This window comes from Chiloscyllium plagiosum, unplaced genomic scaffold, assembly GCF_037043375.1.
Source record: "Chiloscyllium plagiosum isolate Xiang-an unplaced genomic scaffold, Cpla_swu_hap1 HiC_scaffold_24, whole genome shotgun sequence".
Lineage (NCBI taxonomy): Eukaryota > Metazoa > Chordata > Chondrichthyes > Orectolobiformes > Hemiscylliidae > Chiloscyllium > Chiloscyllium plagiosum.
In genome coordinates this window covers 61,699,324-61,723,265 of record NW_028270162.1, presented here as the reverse complement: position 1 = coordinate 61,723,265, position 23,942 = coordinate 61,699,324, and the positions used below count along the sequence as shown (strand labels likewise).

The window sequence follows — 23,942 nt, the reverse complement described above, 5'->3', positions numbered from 1 at the left end:
GGCTAGCATAAGGGGGCATTGCTTTAAATTGAGGAGTGATAGACATTGGACAGAGGTCAGAGATGGTTTCTTTACTCAGAGAGTGGGAGGATAATGTAACACCCTGCCTGCAATAGTAATAGACTTGCCAAATTTCAGGGCATTTAAATGGTCATTGGATAAACATATGGATGAAAATGGAATAGTGCAGGTGAAATTAGCTTCAGATTGTTTCCACAGGTGAGTGCAACATCGAGGGCCGAAGGGCCTGTACTGCGCGGTAATGTTCCATGTTCTACGATTCACCAGACAAGTGGCCTTTTGTGTTTTTTTGATATTCAGTGTTTTTTTAGGATGAAACATGGAGAATTATGTAATTACTGTAGTGTTCCCAGGTCTGCGAGAGAATTACAACCTAGTCACTGCTCAAGAAGCCACATATGATTATGAACGTGCGAGTGCTGAGACCTATGGCAGGATTGGACAATGAGTGTGGGCAGGGGACTGAGCGCAGGGAGTGTGGTCAGGGGACTGAGCGCAGGGAGTGTGGTCAGGGGACTGAGCGCAGGGAGTGTGGTCAGGGGACTGAGCGCAGGGAGTGTGGTCAGGGGACTGAGCGCAGGGAGTGTGGGCAGGGGACTGAGCGCAGGGAGTGTGGTCAGAGGACTGAGCGCAGGGAGTGTGGTCAGGGGACTGAGTGCAGGGAGTGTGGGCAGGGGACTGAGCGCAGGGAGTGTGGGCAGGGGACTGAGCGCAGGGAGTGTGGGCAGGGGACTGAGCGCAGGGAGTGTGGGTAGAGGCTGAGCGCAGGGAGTATGGGTAGAGGCTGAGCGCAGGGAGTGAGGGCAGGAGACTGAGCGCAGGGAGTGAGGGCAGGAGACTGAGCACAGGGAGTGAGGGCAGGGGACTGAGCACAGGGAGTGAGGGCAGGGGACTGAGCACAGGGAGTGTGGGCAGGGGACTGAGCACAGGGAGTGTGGGCAGGGGACTGAGCACAGGGAGTGAGGGCAGGGACTGAGCACAGGGAGTGAGGGTAGGGGCTGAGCACAGGGAGTGAGGATAGGGGACTGAGCACAGGGAGTGAGGACAGGGGACTGCGCACAGGGAGTGAGGGCAGGGAGTGAGGGCAGGGAGTGAGGACAGGGGACTGCGCACAGGGAGTGAGGGCAGGGAGTGAGGGCAGGGAGTGAGGGCAGGGGACTGCGCACAGGGAGTGAGGACAGGGGACTGCGCACAGGGAGTGAGGGCAGGGAGTGAGGGCAGGGAGTGAGGGCAGGGAGTGAGGGCAGGGAGTGAGGGCAGGGGACTGAGCACAGGGAGTGAGGGCAGGGGACTGAGCACAGGGAGTGAGGGCAGGGGACTGAGCACAGGGAGTGAGGGCAGGGGACTGAGCACAGGGAGTGAGGGCAGGGGACTGAGCACAGGGAGTGAGGGCAGGGACTGAGCAAAGGGAGTGAGGGCAGGGGACTGAGCACAGGGAGTGAGGGCAGGGGTCTGAGCGCACGGAGTGAGGGCAGGGGACTGAGCACAGGGAGTGAGGGCAGGGGACTGAGCACAGGGAGTGAGGGCAGGGGACTGAGCACAGGGAGTGAGGGCAGGGGTCTGAGCACAGGGAGTGAGGGCAGGGGACTGAGCACAGGGAGTGAGGGCAGGGGTCTGAGCGCACGGAGTGAGGGCAGGGGACTGAGCGCAGGGAGTGTGGGCAGGGGACTGAGCGCAGGGAGTGAGGGCAGGGGACTGAGCGCAGGGAGTGAGGGCAGGGGACTGAGCGCAGGGAGTGAGGGCAGGGGACTGAGCGCAGGGAGTGTGGGCAGGGGACTGAGCACAGGGAGTGAGGGCAGGGGACTAAGCACAGGGAGTGAGGGCAGGGGACTGAGCGCAGGGAGTGTGGGCAGGGGACTGAGCACAGGGAGTGAGGGCAGGGGACTGAGCACAGGGAGTGAGGGCAGGGAGTGAGGGCAGGGAGTGAGGGTAGGGGCTGAGCACAGGGAGTGAGGATAGGGGACTGAGCACAGGGAGTGAGGATAGGGACTGAGCACAGGGAGTGAGGACAGGGGACTGCGCACAGGGAGTGAGGGCAGGGAGTGAGGGCAGGGGACTGAGCACAGGGAGTGAGGGCAGGGGACTGAGCACAGGGAGTGAGGGCAGGGGACTGAGCACAATGAGTGAGGGCAGGGGACTGAGCACAGGGAGTGAGGGCAGGGGACTGAGCACAGGGAGTGAGGGCAGGGGACTGAGCACAGGGAGTGAGGGCAGGGGACTGAGCACAGGGAGTGAGGGCAGGGGACTGAGCACAGGGAGTGAGGGCAGGGGACTGAGCACAGGGAGTGAGGGCAGGGGACTGAGCACAGGGAGTGAGGGCAGGGGACTGAGCACAGGGAGTGAGGGCAGGGGGCTGAGCACAGGGAGTGAGGATAGGGGACTGAGCACAGGGAGTGAGGATAGGGACTGAGCACAGGGAGTGAGGACAGGGGACTGCGCACAGGGAGTGAGGGCAGGGAGTGAGGGCAGGGAGTGAGGACAGGGGACTGCGCACAGGGAGTGAGGGCAGGGAGTGAGGGCAGGGAGTGAGGGCAGGGGACTGCGCACAGGGAGTGAGGACAGGGGACTGCGCACAGGGAGTGAGGGCAGGGAGTGAGGGCAGGGAGTGAGGGCAGGGGACTGAGCACAGGGAGTGAGGGCAGGGGACTGAGCACAGGGAGTGAGGGCAGGGGACTGAGCACAGGGAGTGAGGGCAGGGGACTGAGCACAGGGAGTGAGGGCAGGGGACTGAGCACAGGGAGTGAGGGCAGGGACTGAGCACAGGGAGTGAGGGCAGGGGACTCAGCACAGGGAGTGAGGGCAGGGGACTCAGCACAGGGAGTGAGGGCAGGGACTGAGCACAGGGAGTGAGGGCAGGGGTCTGAGCACAGGGAGTGAGGGCAGGGGACTGAGCGCACGGAGTGAGGGCATGGGTCTGAGCGCACGGAGTGAGGGCAGGGGACTGAGCGCAGGGAGTGTGGGCAGGGGACTGAGCGCAGGGAGTGAGGGCAGGGGACTGAGCACAGGGAGTGAGGGCAGGGGACTGAGCACAGGGAGTGAGGGCAGGGGACTGAGCGCAGGGAGTGTGGGCAGGGGACTGAGCGCAGGGAGTGAGGGCAGGGGACTGAGCGCAGGGAGTGAGGGCAGGGAGTGAGGGCAGGGAGTGAGGGCAGGGAGTGAGGGCAGGGAGTGAGGGCAGGGAGTGAGGGCAGGGAGTGAGGGCAGGGGGCTGAGCACAGGGAGTGAGGATAGGGACTGAGCACAGGGAGTGAGGATAAGGACTGAGCACAGGGAGTGAGGGTAGGGGCTGAGCACAGGGAGTGAGGGCAGGGGGCTGAGCACAGGGAGTGAGGGCAGGGGACTGAGCGCACGGAGTGAGGGCAGGGGACTGAGCGCAGGGAGTGTGGGCAGGGGACTGAGCGCAGGGAGTGAGGGCAGGGGACTGAGCGCAGGGAGTGTGGGCAGGGGACTGAGCACAGGGAGTGAGGGCAGGGGACTGAGCACAGGGAGTGAGGGCAGGGGGCTGAGCACACGGAGTGAGGGCAGGGACTGAGCACAGGGAGTGAGGATAAGGACTGAGCACAGGGAGTGAGGGTAGGGGCTGAGCACAGGGAGTGAGGGCAGGGGGCTGAGCGCAGGGAGTGAGGGCAGGGGACTGAGCGCAGGGAGTGAGGGCAGGGGGCTGAGCGCAGGGAGTGAGGGCAGGGGACTGAGCACAGGGAGTGAGGGCAGGGGGCTGAGCGCAGGGAGTGAGGGCAGGGGACTGAGCGCAGGGAGTGAGGGCAGGGGACTGAGCGCAGGGAGTGTGGGCAGGGGACTGAGCGCAGGGAGTGTGGGTAGAGGCTGAGCGCAGGGAGAGAGGGCAGGGGACTGAGCACAGGGAGTGAGGGCAGGGGACTGAGCGCACGGAGTGAGGGCAGGGGACTGAGCGCAGGGAGTGTGGGCAGGGGACTGAGCGCAGGGAGTGAGGGCAGGGGACTGAGCGCACGGAGTGAGGGCAGGGGACTGAGCGCAGGGAGTGTGGGCAGGGGACTGAGCGCAGGGAGTGAGGGCAGGGGACTGAGCGCAGGGAGTGAGGGCAGGGGGCTGAGCACACGGAGTGAGGGCAGGGACTGAGCACAGGGAGTGAGGATAAGGACTGAGCACAGGGAGTGTGGGCAGGGGACTGAGCACAGGGAGTGAGGGCAGGGGACTGAGCACAGGGAGTGAGGGCAGGGGGCTGAGCACACGGAGTGAGGGCAGGGACTGAGCACAGGGAGTGAGGATAAGGACTGAGCACAGGGAGTGAGGGTAGGGGCTGAGCACAGGGAGTGAGGGCAGGGGGCTGAGCACAGGGAGTGAGGGCAGGGGACTGAGCGCAGGGAGTGAGGGCAGGGGACTGAGCGCAGGGAGTGTGGGCAGGGGACTGAGCGCAGGGAGTGTGGGTAGAGGCTGAGCGCAGGGAGAGAGGGCAGGGGACTGAGCACAGGGAGTGTGGGCAGGGGACTGAGCGCAGGGAGAGAGGGTAGGGACTGAGCACAGGGAGTGAGGGCAGGGGACTGAGCGCAGGGAGTGAGGGTAGGGACTGAGCACAGGGAGTGAGGGCAGGGGACTGAGCACAGGGAGTGAGGGCAGGGGACTGAGCACAGGGAGTGAGGGCAGGGGACTGAGCGCAGGGAGTGAGGATAAGGACTGAGCGCAGAGAGTGAGGGTAGGGGCTGAGCACAGGGAGTGAGGGCAGGGGACTGAGCACAGGGAGTGTGGGCAGGGACTGAGCACAGGGAGTGAGGATAGGGACTGAGCACAGGGAGTGAGGGCAGGGGACTGAGCACAGGGAGTGAGGATAGGGACTGAGCACATGGAGTGAGGCCAGGGGACTGCGCACAGGGAGTGAGGGCAGGGAGTGAGGGCAGGGAGTGAGGGCAGGGGACTGAGCACAGGGAGTGAGGGCAGGGGACTGAGCACAGGGAGTGAGGGCAGGGAGTGAGGGCAGGGAGTGAGGGCAGGGGACTGAGCACAGGGAGTGAGGGCAGGGACTGAGCACAGGGAGTGAGGGCAGGGGTCTGAGCACAGGGAGTGAGGGCAGGGGACTGAGCACAGGGAGTGAGGGCATGGGTCTGAGCGCACGGAGTGAGGGCAGGGGACTGAGCGCAGGGAGTGTGGGCAGGGGACTGAGCGCAGGGAGTGAGGGCAGGGGACTGAGCACAGGGAGTGAGGGCAGGGGACTGAGCACAGGGAGTGAGGGCAGGGGACTGAGCGCAGGGAGTGTGGGCAGGGGACTGAGCGCAGGGAGTGAGGGCAGGGGACTGAGCACAGGGAGTGAGGGCAGGGGACTGAGCACAGGGAGTGAGGGCAGGGAGTGAGGGCAGGGAGTGAGGGCAGGGAGTGAGGGCAGGGAGTGAGGGCAGGGAGTGAGGGCAGGGGGCTGAGCACAGGGAGTGAGGATAGGGACTGAGCACAGGGAGTGAGGATAAGGACTGAGCACAGGGAGTGAGGGTAGGGGCTGAGCACAGGGAGTGAGGGCAGGGGGCTGAGCACAGGGAGTGAGGGCAGGGGACTGAGCGCACGGAGTGAGGGCAGGGGACTGAGCGCACGGAGTGTGGGCAGGGGACTGAGCGCAGGGAGTGAGGGCAGGGGACTGAGCGCAGGGAGTGAGGGCAGGGGACTGAGCGCAGGGAGTGAGGGCAGGGGACTGAGCGCAGGGAGTGAGGGCAGGGGACTGAGCACAGGGAGTGAGGGCAGGGGGCTGAGCACACGGAGTGAGGGCAGGGACTGAGCACAGGGAGTGAGGATAAGGACTGAGCACAGGGAGTGAGGGTAGGGGCTGAGCACAGGGAGTGAGGGCAGGGGGCTGAGCACAGGGAGTGAGGGCAGGGGACTGAGCGCAGGGAGTGAGGGCAGGGGACTGAGCGCAGGGAGTGTGGGCAGGGGACTGAGCGCAGGGAGTATGGGTAGAGGCTGAGCGCAGGGAGAGAGGGCAGGGGACTGAGCACAGGGAGTGAGGGCAGGGGACTGAGCGCACGGAGTGAGGGCAGGGGACTGAGCGCAGGGAGTGTGGGCAGGGGACTGAGCGCAGGGAGTGTGGGCAGGGGACTGAGCGCAGGGAGTGTGGGCAGGGGACTGAGCACAGGGAGTGAGGGCAGGGGACTGAGCACAGGGAGTGAGGGCAGGGGGCTGAGCACACGGAGTGAGGGCAGGGACTGAGCACAGGGAGTGAGGATAAGGACTGAGCACAGGGAGTGAGGGTAGGGGCTGAGCACAGGGAGTGAGGGCAGGGGGCTGAGCGCAGGGAGTGAGGGCAGGGGACTGAGCGCAGGGAGTGAGGGCAGGGGACTGAGCGCAGGGAGTGTGGGCAGGGGACTGAGCGCAGGGAGTGTGGGTAGAGGCTGAGCGCAGGGAGAGAGGGCAGGGGACTGAGCACAGGGAGTGTGGGCAGGGGACTGAGCGCAGGGAGAGAGGGTAGGGACTGAGCACAGGGAGTGAGGGCAGGGGACTGAGCGCAGGGAGTGAGGGTAGGGACTGAGCACAGGGAGTGAGGGCAGGGGACTGAGCACAGGGAGTGAGGATAAGGACTGAGCGCAGAGAGTGAGGGTAGGGGCTGAGCACAGGGAGTGAGGGCAGGGGACTGAGCACAGGGAGTGTGGGCAGGGACTGAGCACAGGGAGTGAGGATAGGGACTGAGCACAGGGAGTGAGGGCAGGGGACTGAGCACAGGGAGTGAGGATAGGGACTGAGCACATGGAGTGAGGCCAGGGGACTGCGCACAGGGAGTGAGGGCAGGGAGTGAGGGCAGGGAGTGAGGGCAGGGGACTGAGCACAGGGAGTGAGGGCAGGGGACTGAGCACAGGGAGTGAGGGCAGGGAGTGAGGGCAGGGAGTGAGGGCAGGGGACTGAGCACAGGGAGTGAGGGCAGGGACTGAGCACAGGGAGTGAGGGTAGGGGCTGAGCACAGGGAGTGAGGGCAGGGACTGAGCACAGGGAGTGAGGGTAGGGGACTGAGCACAGGGAGTGAGGGCAGGGGACTGAGCACAGGGAGTGAGGGCAGGGGCTGAGCACAGGGAGTGAGGGCAGGGGACTGAGCACAGGGAGTGAGGGCAGGGACTGAGCACACGGAGTGAGGGCAGGGGACTGAGCACAGGGAGTGAGGGCAGGGACTGAGCACAGGGAGTGAGGATAGGGACTGAGCACAGCGAATGAGGGCAGGGGACTGAGCACAGGGAGTGAGGATAGGGACTGAGCACAGGGAGTAAGGATAAGGACTGAGCACAGGGAGTGAGGGTAGGGGCTGAGCGCAGGGAGTGTGGGCAGGGGCTGAGCGCAGGGAGTGTGGGCAGGGGCTGAGCACAGGGAGTGAGGGCAGGGGACTGAGCACAGGGAGTGAGGGCAGGGGACTGAGCACAGGGAGTGAGGGCAGGGGACTGAGCACAGGGAGTGAGGGCAGGGGACTGAGCACAGGGAGTGAGGATAAGGACTGAGCACAGGGAGTGAGGATAAGGACTGAGCACAGGGAGTGAGGATAAGGACTGAGCACAGGGAGTGTGGGTAGGGGCTGAGCACAGGGAGTGTGGGCAGGGGCTGAGCACAGGGAGTGTGGGCAGGGGCTGAGCACAGGGAGTGTGGGCAGGGGCTGAGCACAGGGAGTGTGGGCAGGGGCTGAGCACAGGGAGTGTGGGCAGGGGACTGAGCACAGGGAGTGAGGGCAGGGGACTGAGCACAGGGAGTGTGGGCAGGGGCTGAGCACAGGGAGTGTGGGCAGGGACTGAGCACAGGGAGTGAGGGCAGGGACTGAGCACACGGAGTGAGGGCAGGGACTGAGCACAGCAAATGAGGGCAGGGGACTGAGCACAGGGAGTGAGGGCAGGGGACTGAGCACAGGGAGTGAGGGCAGGGGGCTGAGCACAGGGAGTGAGGGCAGGGGGCTGAGCACAGGGAGTGAGGGCAGGGGGCTGAGCACAGGGAGTGAGGATAGGGACTGAGCACAGGGAGTAAGGATAAGGACTGAGCACAGGGAGTCAGGGCAGGGACTGAGCACAGGGAGTCAGGGCAGGGGGCTGAGCACGGAGTGAGGGCAGGGGGCTGAGCACAGGGAGTGAGGGCAGGGGGCTGAGCACAGGGAGTGAGGGCAGGGGGCTGAGCACAGGGAGTGAGGGCAGGGGACTGAGCACAGGGAGTGAGGGCAGGGTCTGAGCACAGGGAGTGTGGGTAGGGGCTGAGCACAGGGAGTGAGGGCAGGGGACTGAGCACAGGGAGTGAGGGCAGGGGACTGAGCACAGGGAGTGAGGGCAGGGGACTGAGCACAGGGAGTGAGGATAAGGACTGAGCACTGGGAGTCAGGGCAGGGGACTGAGCACAGTGCGTGAGGATAAGGACTGAGCACAGGGACTGTGGGTAGGGGCTGAGCACAGGGAGTGTGGGCAGGGGCTGAGCACAGGGAGTGAGGGTAGGGGACTGAGCACCGGGAGTGAGGGCAGGGGACTGAGCGCAGGGAGTGAGGGTAAGGACTGAGCGCAGGGAGTGTGGGCATGGGACTGAGCGCAGGGAGTGTGGGCAGGGAGTGTGGGCAGGGAGTGTGGGCAGGGAGTGTGGGCAGGGAGTGTGGGCAGGGAGTGAGCGCAGGGAGTGAGCGCAGGGAGTGAGGGCAGGGAGTGAGGGCAGGGAGTGAGGGCAAGGACTGAGCACAGGGAGTGAGGATAAGGACTGAGCACAGGGAGTGTGGTTAGGGGCTGAGCACAGGGAGTGAGGGCAGGGGACTGAGCGCAGGGAGTGAGGATAAGGACTGAGCACAGGGAGTGTGGGTAGGGGCTGAGCACAGGGAGTGAGGGCAGGGGACTGAGCACAGGGAGTGAGGGCAGGGGACTGAGCACAGGGAGTGAGGGCAGGGGACTGAGCACAGGGAGTGAGGGCAGGGGTCTGAGCGCAGGGAGTGAGGGCAGGGGTCTGAGCGCAGGGAGTGAGGGCAGGGGTCTGAGCGCAGGGAGTGAGGGCAGGGACTGAGCGCAGGGACTGAGCGCAGGGACTGTGGGCAGGGGACTGAGCACAGGGAGTGAGGGTAGGGGCTGAGCACAGGGAGTGAGGGTAGGGGCTGAGCGCAGGGAGTGAGGGCAGGGACTGAGCGCAGGGAGTGTGGGCAGGGGCTGAGCGCAGGGAGTGTGGGCAGGGGCTGAGCGCAGGGAGTGTGGGCAGGGGCTGAGCGCAGGGAGTGTGGGCAGGGGCTGAGCACAGGGAGTGAGGGCAGGGGACTGAGCACAGGGAGTGAGGGCAGGGTGTTAGGACTGTAGTGTGATTATGGAATGCTTTGCCTGAAAATGTGGAAGCAGGTTCAATTAACGTATTCAACAGGGAATTGTATGTGTTTTTGGATAGTAACCGTGTGCACGGATAATTGAAAAGGCAGGAGGATGGCCGTCGTTAATAGTGCCCAGGTAGATAATGGAGCTGGTGCACACATGATGGGCCAAATGGTCTCCAGCTGCACTGTAATAATTTTGAATGAGGATCATCTCCAAGCCCCTGCTCAGTTGTGCTGGAACTGTGAAATGGGAATGCCTGGACTGGGTCACAGTTAATTGATTATTCACTAATGGGGTCAACCTGAGTTTAAGCTACATCCAACTGCCAATGTCTGTACATACCGAGAACCGAACCTGCAACCTAGTGATTGCTGCAAATTGCACAATAAAGGGGCAGAATCATCCACCGAGCTACCAGTTTCCAATTCACTTTCTTTATGACCTGATGTGGATTTAGGAACCTGTCAATACTGGAGACATGGTGACAAGCAGAACAAGTGGGAAATCTAGTATCTCTCACCACTTTTTCTATTCTGCTGCTTGTTATCAGACAGAACAATAAGTTTGATGGACTGACAGATGCTTGTTCAGTGAGAGTGTGTACTTGACAATCGTACACATACAGACAAATACACCAAATGTGGCTGTCCAGTAGCAGGGTCTGAGTCCCTGGTCACCCCACCTAATGTTTCCAGAATTGTCAAATTGTTTCTCACACTGAGGCTTCAAACCTGATGACAGGACTTTACAAGAAAGACAAAGGCATTTCCCTCCTCAAAATAAGTTCCGGCCTAGAAACTATCAACTAATGCAAATAATGTAATAGGTTCCGCCAAGCTGAAAAAGTAATCAGATATCTGTTCAATATTAGATTCTTCTGAATTGTACTCAAGGCTTTCCAGATGTTGGTATTGTACAGTTTTAGGTGTAGAAGGGCAGCTATCCCTAAATGGAGCCCTCGGTCATTCCAAATCTAGAGGAGCAAACTGAGGCACACTTGTGCCAAATCTTTCTCCAGCTTGTCACAAATCAAGAGTCAAATCAACTATGGATCATCGTTCAGAAGAAAGCCCCAGGAAAGGAAGTGGGAAATGAGAAAGCCACTGAATGGTGGATGGGAACATCACAGTATTGGGAATCTCCACCAGCAGTTCCCGTCGTCTTGAGCATCTGTCAGAGTCATGTGTACAACTGACGGGAAGAAGCACATCCGAAGAAATCATGGCCTATCAGCCGTGGATATCCTTCCTGTACCTTCATCTGCACGGGGTCAAACTTCCAGTAATACCTTCCACGGAGAAAGTAAGCGTAACCTGTCAACACAGAGGGTCAGAGTTAGAGTTTGAAGAAGAAAGCTTCAGTGATTTAACATGTGAACCATGTGAAAAGCTCAGGTGGCCGGCAACATATGGGGAATGAATTTAACTCAGGAAAATAGGATATAGAAACAGTCTGGGTGGAGATGAGGAATAATAAAAGGTTAGTGGTCACTTGTGGGATTTGATTTCAACACCCCTTAAAAGTAACCACATGGTAGGACAGGGTAACAAGGAAGAAATAATGGGAGCTTGTCAAATGCGTATAACAATCTATGGCAGTATGTTGGCTCAGTGGTTAGCACTGCTGTTGCACAGTGTCAGGGACCCAGGTTCAACTTGACCATCGGGTGAGTGTACGGTATTTGCACATTCTCCTGTGTCTGTGTGTTTTTCCTCTGGGCGCTCTGGTCTCCTCTGGCAGTCCAAAGATGTGCATGTTACATGGACTGGCCATGCTAAATTGCCCATAATGTCTAGGGATGTGCAGTCTAGGTGGATTGGCCATGGGAAATGCAGGTTTACAAGGATAGGGCAGGGGTGGGATGCTCTTTGGAGGGTCGTTGGGCTTTCATCAAGTGTTTGTTTTCAGGACAGTTTCTTAGACCCGCGTGTTATGGCATGAGCCAGAGAGTGGGCTACACTTAGAACTGGCTTTGATCAACAACATTGGTTTAATTACTGACCTCAGAGAAAAATGCCCTTGAAGAGCCCCCATTGTGTGATTGCATTTTACATGCACTTTAAGGGAGAGAAGTGTGGGACCACTCACCCGATGGTCAAGTTGAACCTGGGTCCCTGACACTGTGCAACAGCAGTGCTAACCACTGAGCCAACATACTGCCATTTTGAATTTAAACAGGAGCAATGATGAGCACATGAAAGCAGAGCTAGTGAAGATGAACTAGGAGTTTAATTTAAGGGATTGTCAATAAAGATGCAGTGGCAAACATTTAAGGGGATATTCCAGAAAGTGTGGACAAGGTACATTTTAACAAATAAGAAAAGTTCTAAGGGATGGACCCCCTATCTGTGATTAACTAAAAAGTCGATGGTGGTATTAAATTCAAAGAAGACATAGAATTGAGTAAAGATATAAACAATGGATAGGAAAAGAAAAAAAAAGTGTTGATCACACAAAAAGTGAGCCTAGGAATTAATAATGGTGATTAAAGAGATGGCGAAGAATGAAACAGACATTTTGCATTAATCTTCATGAGAGAGGACATTAGCAGCATCCTGGAAACAATTCCAAATCGGGAACTGAAAGGGAGGGAGGAACTCAAGAAAATAACAATTACCAGGTAAGTGGTACTGAGCAAATTGTTTTGATAATGTGCCTCACCAAAGGTTTTTGCAAAATATAAAAGCTCATGCTGTAGGGTTAAAGTAATAGCATGGTTAGAAGACTGGCTGGCTAACAGGAGGCAGAGAGAAGGAATAAATTTATAGGTTGACAGGATGTTATGAGAGGTGGGCCACAGGATCAGTGCTGGGTCCACTATTCTTTACAATTTACATAGTTCCTGTGAAATGCTATTCTTTATAAGATCATCAGTAGCTTCAGCTAAGCATACAGACATTGGCCTGTGGGTGGGGTCCAGTCTGTACAGTCCCAGTCTCTGGGATCCCAGGCAGCACACAGGCTACTTCAATGTTTGTGGAGTCACTTGAGGATCTACAAGCTGTCATTGTCATGAGTCAAAGAGTATCTTGTGATTCTTTTACCATCTGTTAATATTAAAGTTGGCTTGGACCGCCGAAGCTCCCTTTTGAGAAGCAGTGACATCTATTTAAACAGCAGGTAACTGGAAAAAACATCCGGGAAAAATCTTCATGTTTTGGGGACCAGACTGAACACTATTCACTGAGATCAGATCACAGCTTACGTACTGAATCCATTTTTGATACCTGATTTGTGGACTCAGTGATGAAAAAATGGTGGAGGGACTGGCAATTTTCAAAATGACTAAACAGGCAGATTGGAGAGATCCAAAACATACTAAAACCACAAAGTAGGGGTGACTGCAACTAAAACATTGACGATGAGATAATCATAGAATTCCTACAGTGTGGAAACAGGCCCTTTGGCTCAATAAGTTCACACTGACTCTCCGAAGAGTAATCCACCCAGACCCATTCCCTTACCCTATTACTCTACATTTCCCCTGACTAATCTACACATCCCTGAACACTATGGGCACTTTAACATGGCCAATTCTCCTAACGTGCACATCTTTGGATTGTGGGAGGAATCCACAGCACCCAGAGGAAACCTACGCAGACATGGGGAGAATGTGCAAACTCCACACAGACAGTCATCTGAGGTTAGAATCGAACCCAGGTCCCTGGTGCTGTGAGGCTGCAGTGAATGGTCAGTCCTCAAAAAAAAGACAAGCTGGAGCTTGTTTCACACAAGGTCTGCTCATCATGGAATGTATTCCTTGGAAGCAGTAGAGGCAGAAACCCAGGAATAATTGAATAAACAACAATGTTTTTACAATGAGACTGCGATTTCCCAAATTCATGACCTAGATGGGTCAAATGCCTTCTCAACCAGTGCAAGTGTCCCCAATGCAAGGGTCCGTGCTGGCATAGCCACACCCTCATGGGGATCTAAGTGGGCAGAGCAACTTTCACAGGGGGTTGAAAGGGGAGGGAAGGGGTCCGTGTGGCTTAGGCTCAAATCCCTACAAGCAATTGACACCCCAACTACAGAGTGAGTTGGACCCAGCTAATGCTGCTCACCATGCTCGTCCTGGAATGCCCCATTGATGTTGGCAGGAATACCTCGCCAATCATTAGTATTCCGTGGGTAGAAACTGTCCAAAGCATTTTGGTTCATGTTGAATCGCCAGTAATTATTTCCTTTAAAGAAATAGATCTTCCTCTTTTCCTCCAAGCCCCACATCAGAGCAGCCTGGATATCCACCGCAGAAAGACCCAACTCAGAGATTAACCTGGGCCCCAAGACTTGATTCTCTCCATCATAGATCCAGTAATTGGAGCCTGGAAGAAAATAGAGTCATACAGCACAGAAAAAGAAACATTGGCCCAACTCATCCATGCCGAGGAGATTTCCCAATCTAAACTAGTTCCACTTGCCTGCATTTGGCCCATATCCCTCTCAACCTTTTCTACCCACGTACCTATCCAAATGTCTTTTAAATATTGTCACTGTATCTGCATCTACCACTTCTTCTGGCAGGTCATTTCACATACAAATAACTCACTCTGTAATAAAGTTGCTCCTCACATCCCTTTTAAATCTTTCTCCTCTCCTTTCTTCTTAAAAATATACCTCTAGTTTTGAACCCCCTGACCTTAGGGTAAATACCTTTGCTATTCACCTTGTCTATGCCCCTCATCATTTTATAAATCTCTGTAAGATCACTTCTCAATTTCCTAGGGCACCAGTGAAAAAAGTCCCAGCCTACCCAGCCTCCCCCTATAACTCAAACCCTCTGTTCCCGGCAACATCCTGCTAAATCTTTTTGAATCCTCTAATTTAATAATATCCTTTCTACAGTAGGGCGACCAATCATGGTGCTGCCAATGAACATAGTAAGGGTCAGGTCATAAACATGGCCTTTTCATTATAGTCATGGAGGTATAACACACCTGAGATTGACAGAGTTAGCAAATCTGCACAATGCAGACCATTTGACCCATCGAGTCAATTCCAGCTCTCCATGAAGCAATCCAGGTAATCTCATTCACCTGCTATATTCATAGAACCATGCAAATTTATTACCTTCAAGTGTTCACCAAATTTTCTTCTTTCATCATGATTGACTCCACTTCCACCACCCTGGTAGGAGGCAAGTTCCACGTTGTACCACTCACTGCATAAAATGTTCTTCCTAACATTCTTCCTGGGCGGCACGGTGGCACAGTGGTTAGCACTGCTGCCTCACAGCACCAGAGACCTGGGTTCAATTCCTGACTCAGGCGACTGACTGTGTGGAGTTTGCACGTTCTCCCCGTGTCTGCGTGGGTTTCCTCCGGGTGCTCCGGTTTCCTCCCACAGTCCAAAGATGTGCAGGTCAGGTGAATTGGCCATGCTAAATTGCCCGTAGTGTTAGGCAAAAGGGTAAATGTAGGGGAATGGGTGGGTTGCGCTTCGATGGGTCAGTGTGGACTTGTTGGGCTGAAGGGTCTGTTTCCACACTGTAAGTAATCTAATCATCTCTTTGCTAAATATTAAACCTGTGTTCTCCAGCCATTAAACTATCAGCCACTGTTCATTTTTCCTTCTATAACTTATCTAAATCTGTCTCTGTGGTGATTGTAGAAGTCAGTCATGTAGACCTTAAAGGATATGAGTTCCTTGATTGAGGCTGCTAATCTGGTCCAATCAGGGAGCCCTGGCTAGTAGATATAAACAGGACTGGCATAGTTTTTGTCACTCTTAGAGCTGGCTCTGAGGAAGCCAGGCTAGTGTCAAGAAATATGCACATGTAAATAAAGGGTGACTTAGTGATAGGATGCCAGCGTCTGTGGAGTTATTTCAGTCGTCATCCTGCATTTTGTCATCAAATCTCCCCTCACTCTTCTTTGCTCCAAGGATAATAACATTAGCTTCTCCAACCTCATGTCACAGCTAAAATTCCCATCATCCCTGGAACCATTCTGGTAAATCTCATCTGCCTCCTGCCAACGACCCTTGCATACTTCCTAAAAATGTCTTATTATATTACTGTCAAAAAAAAGACTCCAAGATGGTGGCAGAGAAAGACTCCTGAGCCAGAACTTGCCCACTTCAAATTCTTTTTTCCTATCTTTCTTTGCATTTTTTTTCTTTTTATCTCCTGTCCTCAGGCTGCATCAGCGATGTCCGGGGTGAAAGCCAGCATGGACTCCCCACCTCAACATGGACTCAAACTCCCAGCTTCGGCGTGGCCTTGAACTCCCAGCATCAGGGTGGACTTGATCTTGCACTCCTGGCCTCAAGGTGAAGTGTGCTGCAGTCTGGGTTGGAAGGACTTTTATTCTGAACTTTTGTTTCTTTTTTCCTAATTTTTGCTGGGCTTTTTATCTGTTTATTTCTCCATGTTTTTTTCCCCCTGCGAATCTGTGCTTAAGAATCTGTATCTAGATACCTCGGCACATAAGTTGGCGCTGTAAAGGGTGAACTGTAAACTCTTCAATGTACTCCTGTGAGTACGTGTCAATAAAGCTAATTTTTGTAATTCTTGGATGTAATGCTCGGGCTAAGCCAACAGTACAACATTATTTCTTTGCTTTCATATTCAATACTGTAAGTATAAAAACCAAAGATCCAAAATGTTTTGCTGATCTCTCTCCCAAGATGCCTTGCCATTTTCAAAGATGGACGTATGTGTCCCTCTTCCCCCATCCTGCACACTCTTTTGAACTTTACTGTGAAATTTATATCACCTCTTCCTATCTCCTCTTCCAAAATACACTACCTCACAATTCTCTGTATCAAATTAGTAGGAGATTAGTAAATTGTCATAGAACATAGAATAGTACAGCACATGAACCGATGTTGTGCCGAACATGACACCAAATTAATCTAAACCTGCCCTTGATCCATCTCCCTCCACTCCTTGCATATTCATGTGCTTATCCAAACATCCCTTAAACACCTCAATTGTGCCTGATTCTAACACCACCGCTGGCAGTGCGTACCAACTCCTACCACTCTGCATAAAAAACTTGCCCCTTACTTCTCTTTTGAACATTCCCCCTCTCACTTTAAATGCATGCCCCCTACTTTAGACATTTCAGTTCTTGGAAAAAGATTCTGACCGTCAACCTTATCTATGCATCTCATAATTTTATAGACTTCTATGACATCTCAGCCGCTGCAGAGAAAACAACCCGAGTTTTTCTAGCCTCTCCTTAAAGCTCGTACCGTCAAATTCAGGCAGCAGTCTTGTAAATCTCTTCTGCACCCTCTCTAAAGCCTCCACATCCTTCCTGCATTGTGGTGACCAGAATTGAACACAATACTCCAGGTGTGGCCTAACCAAAGTCCTATAAAGCTGCAGCATAACATCCTGACTCTTGTACTTAATTCCCTGACCAATAAAGGCAAACATGCCATATGCCTTCTTTACCATCCTATCTACTTACGTGGCCACTTTCGAGGAGGAATCAAGGAAATGGGAAGGGAAGTGGATATGAGAAATTTTGGATCAGCCGTGATCCCATGGAATAACAGAGCAGGCTCAAGTAGCTGAGTGCCCTACTCCAGTTCATATGGTCTTAATTAGTCACTTTTTCCATCTATCCATTTTGCTGGCCTACCTGTGTCACATTGCAGTCAATTGAGATCCTCCCCATTGTTTTCACTGCTCAAGATTTGGTATTATCAGCAATAGTTTTAGATTTTACTCTGAATTCCAAAACCCAAGTCACTGATATTTCCATCAGAAAAGCAGTGATCCTTGCACTGACTACACTGCTGACCATCCTTCTAGCTATATGGTATTTTGCCAAACACTTTCTTAAAATCATTATAGACAAACTTCCCATTTCATTTCATTTATCAATCTTCACTATTACTTTATCATTAAATTAAGTTGAGGAAGCCTAAGCTGCCTTTTCGAAACCAATGTCAGTTCACATTAGGTTACAGATCAGTCAGAATCTCATTGCATGGCAGATAGATCTGAGGCACTCTTTCCTGATGCTCTGTAATGGCCATTGATGGACAGGAGGGTCAGTATTGATCACTAATGGATCAGCAGAGACATCACACGCCAGTGGCTTTTTGGTTTGTATTGGTCGTGCATTTGGTTGTTGTTTTTGAATAGTCTGCAACAGACCTGACTGGACAATTGGGATCCTTGGAATGAAGCATTCATAGTTTTTTCTTTACTTTGTTCACAGGATGAGAGCATTACTGACTAGACCAGTATTTATTGCCGATTTCTAATTACCCAGAGGGCAATTATGAGTCAACTGTTGTGGGTCTGGAGTCACGTGTAGGCCAGATCAGGTGAGGACAGCAGGACATCATGAACCAGATGGGTTTTTCCAACAATTGACAATGGTTTCGTGACCATCACTAGACTCTCAATTCCAGACTTTTTCTATTGAATTCGAACTTCACCATCTGCCAAGGTAGGATTCAAACCTGGGTCCCCAGAACATTATCTAGGCCTCTGGATTAATAGTGGCCAATGCCTCTCCCCTACATGTGTAAACACCACATGAAGAGCCTTAAACTACCAGAGCAAGGGACTTCAATGAGAGGATTAATGCTCTCCATTTCTATCTCGTCTGTCATCCAGGGAGCTCTGGATTTGTTTATCCTACTTTTCCCTATTGAGATAATAAACCTTGACTATACTGAAACCATCTTCTCTTTGAAGCCAATTGCTCAGTTACAGTTTTTCTGCCAACTTTTTATTCCAGCCTATTTGGCCCAGCTCCATTCTTGTCCATTGAATTTGGCTCCCTGCCAATTGATCTTTCTTATTCTGGAATCCTTCACGTCATTCTCCACCATCATCCTGAACCTTATGATTACTGTCTCCTAAATGTTTCTCCATTGACAATTGATCCACTTGGCTCACTTATCCATTCATACTGCTGTAGGAAACTCTCCCTAATACAGTCCAGGAATACTTGCCCGTAATTGCCCCTTACAGGATCAGTATCCCAGTCTATATTTGGGTAACTTAGGTCGCCATTAATAATATGCTTTTCTAACTTACAGTAATTTAAAGACAGTCCCAAACAGCAATTTCTTACTAATGAATGTACTGATAAATAGAATAGAAGATAAAAGAACAACAAAAATATAATTGGAGTCCCCACTACTCAAATATATTATTGGCATATTTTTATAATTTCTCTGCAGATTGTTCCCACCATTTGGTGGTCTATAGACAATATTAAGCAATGTAATTGCATTTCTTCTGTTCCTTAGCTCAGGCCAAATTAACTCTGAGCCATAAACATCTGGGACCTGCTTGCCTTAACCAATACTGCCACATCTTCCTCCTTGCTATATTTTCTGAACACCTTTTATGATGAAGCAATGTTCAACAGCCAGAACTTTCCAATCTTATGTATTGTACTCCATGCTTTCACATACATGCACAATAATCCTGATTTAAACTCCATTATTTTCTCCCTTACTCTGACATCAACTATTCAAAAACAGAGGGAGCCAAAATGCAAGTAATTATATGACAATTAGCCTAACATCTATTGTTGGATAAGTAATAGAAACAATTATTAAGTGACTAATAGCAGAACATTTAGAACATCATAATCTAATCATGCAGATTCAGCATGGCTTTATGAAAGGGAAACTGTGTCTGTCTAATTTATTACAGTTTTTCAGGAAGCCTTAACCAGTAGATGCGTTGGATTTGGACTTCCAAAAGACGTTCAACAAGACATATCACAAAATGGTAAGTCATTGGATAAGCGTCCAGGTGTGTTGGAGATAGTATATTGGTACAAATAGAGAACTGACTAACGGGCAGGAAAGAACGAGTGGGAATAAGGGGCTGAGTCACAGAGTCAATAAGGGTTCTTTTTCAGGTTGGCGACCTGTGACAGGGGTTCTGCAGGGATCCGTGCTGGGACCACAACTGTTTACAAAATATAGAATCATACAGCATAGAAATAGACCCTTGGGTTTTACTCATCCGTGCCAACCAGACATCCCAATCTGACCTAGTCCCATATCCCTCTAAATTCTTCTTGTTCATACATCCATCCAGATGCCTTTTAAGTATTGTAATTGACTTGCAGGAAGGAAGTGGGTGTATTGGAGCCAAATTTGCAGACAGCACAAAAATAGGTGCTATGTTTAAGCTTTACTTCAGTCATACTAATTTTTATCTGTTTTGGATTACTTATTTTATTAGACTTGCCCTCATTCCTGGTGTTTTTCAGTTAAATCAAAGTATAGCCACTTCTGTAAAAATAATATGCTTTTCTAACTGAGTCCCTAATAGCTGTTTCTTATCAATGAATGTACTGGGGAAAAAAAAAGAGTAGAGGAGAAAAGCACCTCCTCCCTACATTATACTTCTTGCAGTAAACATTACTCTAAGCACTACTTTCTCCTTCTGCATCAAATTCTCACTTTAAACAAAATTCCTGGATATAATCACTGGGCCTCTGTCTTACTCAGACAAAGGCTCTCTCACACTGATGTGCAACCTTACTCACAGTTGTACTCACTGAAATCTTTTTGTCCTTTTATTTAGTTTATTACTCTTTCCTTGAGATTGTCCCCATCCAGGCTGTTTACAATGACACCTACCTTTGTTTCATTAGCATAATTGGAAATATGTTTTTTTAACGCATCATTTAAGTAGTTAACAGATGTAGTAAATCATTGAAGATGTCAAGAGTCATATCTTGCCCAATGCAGTACCTTTTAAAAAAATGTTCTTGGGAGTTGTGTGTTGCTAGGGTATTGCTCATCTCAAACTGAGTATTATCCTGGCTGCTCAGTCAATTTCTGAACTAGATCATTCAATTGTCTTCAATTCCATGAACTTCAACTTGAACTCCCAGTTTCTTATGAGAGAGTTTGTCAAATGCTGTCTGGAAGTCCAGATAAATAGCATCCAGAAGTATTATACTAGAACTTCAAGAGAGCGGTGGGTGGCAGAAGTGAGTGTAGTAGCCATCATTAAGAAGAAGGTGCTGGCATAGCTGAAAGTTCTGAAGGTGGATAAATCATGCAGATTGGATAGACCCAGGGCTCTAAAGTATTTAGCTGGGGAGATGGTGGAGGCATTGGTGGTGATCTCTCAGGAATCACTAGAGTCAGGGTCAGTCCCAGAGGAAAATGGCTGATGCAACACTCTTGTTTAAGAAGGGAGGTAGGCCTAACGTCAGTCAATGGTAAGATTTTAGAGTCCATTACTAAGGATAAGATTGCAGAGTACTTGGAAGTGTATGGCAAAATAAGGCTGAGTCAGAACAGGTTTGTCAAGTAGAGGTGGTGCCTGACAAATCTGTTAAAATTCTTTGAGGAGGTAATGAGAAAGTGAGACAAAGGAGAGCCAGTCATGATATATTTGGATTTTCAAAAGGCCTTGGACAAGGTGCTGCACAGCAGGGTGCTAAATAAGAGATCATGGGAAGGTACTGTCATGGATAGAGGATTGGCTGATAGGTAGAAAGCAGATAGTGGGGATAAAAAGAATCTTTTTCAGGATGGCAGCTGGTGAGTAGTAGAGTTCTGCAGAGGTCAGTACTGGGAACCACAACTATTCACATTATAGACTGACAAGCTGGATGAAGGAACTGAAGGCATTGTTGCGAAGTTTGCCGGTGGCACAAAGACAGATAAAGAGGCAGGTTGCTTTGAGGAGGTGGGGATGCTGAGGAAAGACTTGGACAGTCTAGATGTCTAGACAGTCTAGATTGTGGGCGGCACGGTGGCACAGTGGTTAGCACTGCTGCCTCACAGCGCCAGAGACCCGGGTTCAATTCCCGCCTCAGGCGACTGACTGTGTGGAGTTTGCACGTTCTCCCCGTGTCTGCGTGGGTTTCCTCCGGGTGCTCCGGTTTCCTCCCACAGTCACAAAGATGTGCGGGTCAGGTGAATTGGCCATGCTAAATTGCCCATAGTGTTAGGTAAGGGGTAAATGTAGGGGTAGGGGTATGGGTGGGTTGCGCTTTGGCGGGTCGGTGTGGACTTGTTGGGCCGAAGGGCCTGTTTCCACACTGTAAGTAATCTAATCTAATCTAATGTGTGGCAGAAGGCAAATGTGGGAAAGTATGAGGTTATGTAGTTTGGTAGTGGGAATAGAGGCATAGGACATTTTCTAAATGGGGAAAGGCTTCAGAAATGTGAAGTACAAGGGGACTGAGGAATCCTGGTTCAGGATTCTCTTAAGGCTTGATGTCAAAGCTCTCAGACACTTCCTCCTAGCTCCCCCGGACCATTACCCTACTATCAAGTATCAGGCCATTATGTCCACGACTGACACCAACTTCATCACACATGGGATCTCCCCTCAACAGCCTCTAAGTTCATAATCTCCCAAGTCCATACAGCCCACTTCTACCTTCTCCTCAAAATCCACAACAGGACTGCCCAGGCACCTGCCCCACAGAACTTATTTCTTCATATCTCGAAACAAATTTTTTTGTCCCCTTGTCCAGTCCCTTCCCACTTGCATCAACAATTCTTCTGAAACGTACATCAGTTTCAGAATACCCAGTTAGCAGGCTCCAGCCGCATCCTCTTCACCATGGACATGCAATTCCTATGTGTCCATCCTCTCCTCTGCCTGGCCGATGTCTTCCTCAGTTTCAGTAACTTCTCCTTTAACTCCTCTTACTTTACTCAGGTCAAAGGTGTGGCCATGAGTAACCACCTGGATCTCAGTAATGTTTGGTTCTTTGTGGGCTACTTGGAACAGTCTTTATTCAGATCCTGTTACAGCCCCCGTACACAACTCTTTCTTTAGTACATCGATGACATCATTAGTGTTGCTTCCCTCTCTGGTTTTGAACTGCAAAAATTTATCAATTTTGGTTCTAATTTCCACCCCCTCACCTTCACCCGGTCCATCTCTGACTCCTAGGAGAAAGTGAGGACTGCAGGTGCTGGAGATCAGACTCAAGAGTGTGGTGCTGGAAAAGCACAGCAGGGCAGGCAGCATCTGAGGAGCAGGAAAATTGACATTTCGGGCATAAGCCTTTATCAGGAAACGTCGATTCTCCTGCTCCTTGGATGCTGTCTGACCTGCTGTGCTTTTCCAGTACCACACTCTCGACCCCCAGCTCTGACTCCTTCCTTCCTCGATATCTCCGTTTCCATTTCCATAAAAAAAACCACCTCAGACCGTGCTTCCTGTAAAAATTCTACTGCATTTTTCCAGTTTCTCCATCTCCATCGCATCTGTTCTGATGATGTCAAATTTGACAAGGGGGCCTCTGAAAATGTCCATCTTCATCCTCAACCAAGGATTCACCACCACCATAGTCAACAGGACCATACTGTGTCCAGTCCATTCCCCCAACTTTTGCACTCATCCGTTTCCTTCCCTCCCACAACAATAGGGTCTCTCTGGTTCTCACTTATCACCCCACCAGCCTCCACATCCAAAGGATTATAAGCAGCCATTTCCATCGCCTCCAATAGGATGCCATGAGCAGACACATGCTCTCCTTCCCTCCTTTCTCAGACTTCTGCAGGAACTCTTGTCTTTGGGAAATCCTTGTTTACTCCTCCTCCATTCCCAACATTGCCCCATACTCCCATGGCACCTTTTTACACAATCACAGAAGATGTTACACCCGTCCATTTATCTCCTCCCTCCTCACAATCCAAAGGCCCAAACACACTTTCAGACGAAGCAGTGATTTACCTGCACTTTGCTCCATCTAGTCTACTGTGTTCACTGCTCATAATGTGGTCTCCTATACTAGGGGGAAAACAAAGCACATAGTAGGTGATCGCTTTGCACCAACACTTAAGTTCTATCCACAAAAAGTGGCTCCGAGCCTCCAGTTGCCTGACACTTCAACACACCACCATCTTCCGACGTCAATATTTCTGATGAAGGCTTGCAGCAGAGTTCCAACAAGCATTAGTGCAAGCTGGACAAACAATATCTTATTTTTCACTTGGGGACTCTGCAGCCTCTAAGACTCAACATTGAGTTCAATAACTTTAGACTCTAAAAGTGTGGTGCTAGAAAAGCACAGCAAGTCAGGCAGCATCCAAGGAGCAGGAGAATCGACATTTCAGGCATCAGCGCTTCATCAGGAATGGGGAGAGGTAGAGGAGACTGGGCAGGTGATAGGTAGATGCAGGTGGGGGGGGGGGGGGGGGGGTGATGGTGATAGGTCGGAGCAGATAGGTGGGAAGGACAACATTTACAGTCCTCTCTTAATTTTTTTTATTTTTATCGTATTTTCATTAACTTTGGAACCTGATTCCATGCTTCCATGTCTTTTACCCACACCACATCTGGTCCTGTTATGAAATGGGTTGCTTTTAGCACAGTTTACCTTTTCCCAAATACCCTACCTATCACATAATATGGGTTGCATTCATCACTTTTCACTCATAGCTCTTATTATTTCTTATTAAGCTTTTCTTCTTCCCTGGCCTGCTACCCATTATCTCCTTGCTTATCTACCCCTTTCATATCTCTCTCTCTCTCTCTCTAGGCTCCATCTTGTTCTCTGCTCAACTCTCTCCTTTCCCCACAGGGTGCCCCTCCCCCACTTCAGCTGCAGCTAATACCAATTTTCCAAGCTGCTAACAGTTTTGAAGAGTCACCAGAGTCGAAACATTAACTCTGCTTTCTTCCCACAAGATTTTGCTTGACATTCTCCTGACATTCTCCAGCAATTTCTGATTCTGACCAACACAGCAGAGCAGGCTTGA

At 51.7% G+C, this 23,942-nt stretch overlaps 1 protein-coding gene across 1 annotated transcript in view; it reads right to left on the bottom strand.

Moving 5' to 3' along the window:
• Positions 1 to 9,273: 9,273 nt before the first annotated feature.
• mmp11a (matrix metallopeptidase 11a) overlaps positions 9,274 to 23,942 on the bottom strand; it is a 102,643-nt gene continuing 87,974 nt past the window's right edge. Inside the window, exons 7-8 of the mRNA XM_043716177.2 lie at positions 13,334 to 13,594; positions 9,274 to 10,582 (exon numbers count right to left, since the gene is read on the bottom strand). Coding sequence (XP_043572112.1) covers positions 10,449 to 10,582; positions 13,334 to 13,594 — 395 coding nt within the window. The 3' untranslated portion in view covers positions 9,274 to 10,448. The remainder of the gene's footprint in view (positions 10,583 to 13,333; positions 13,595 to 23,942) is intronic.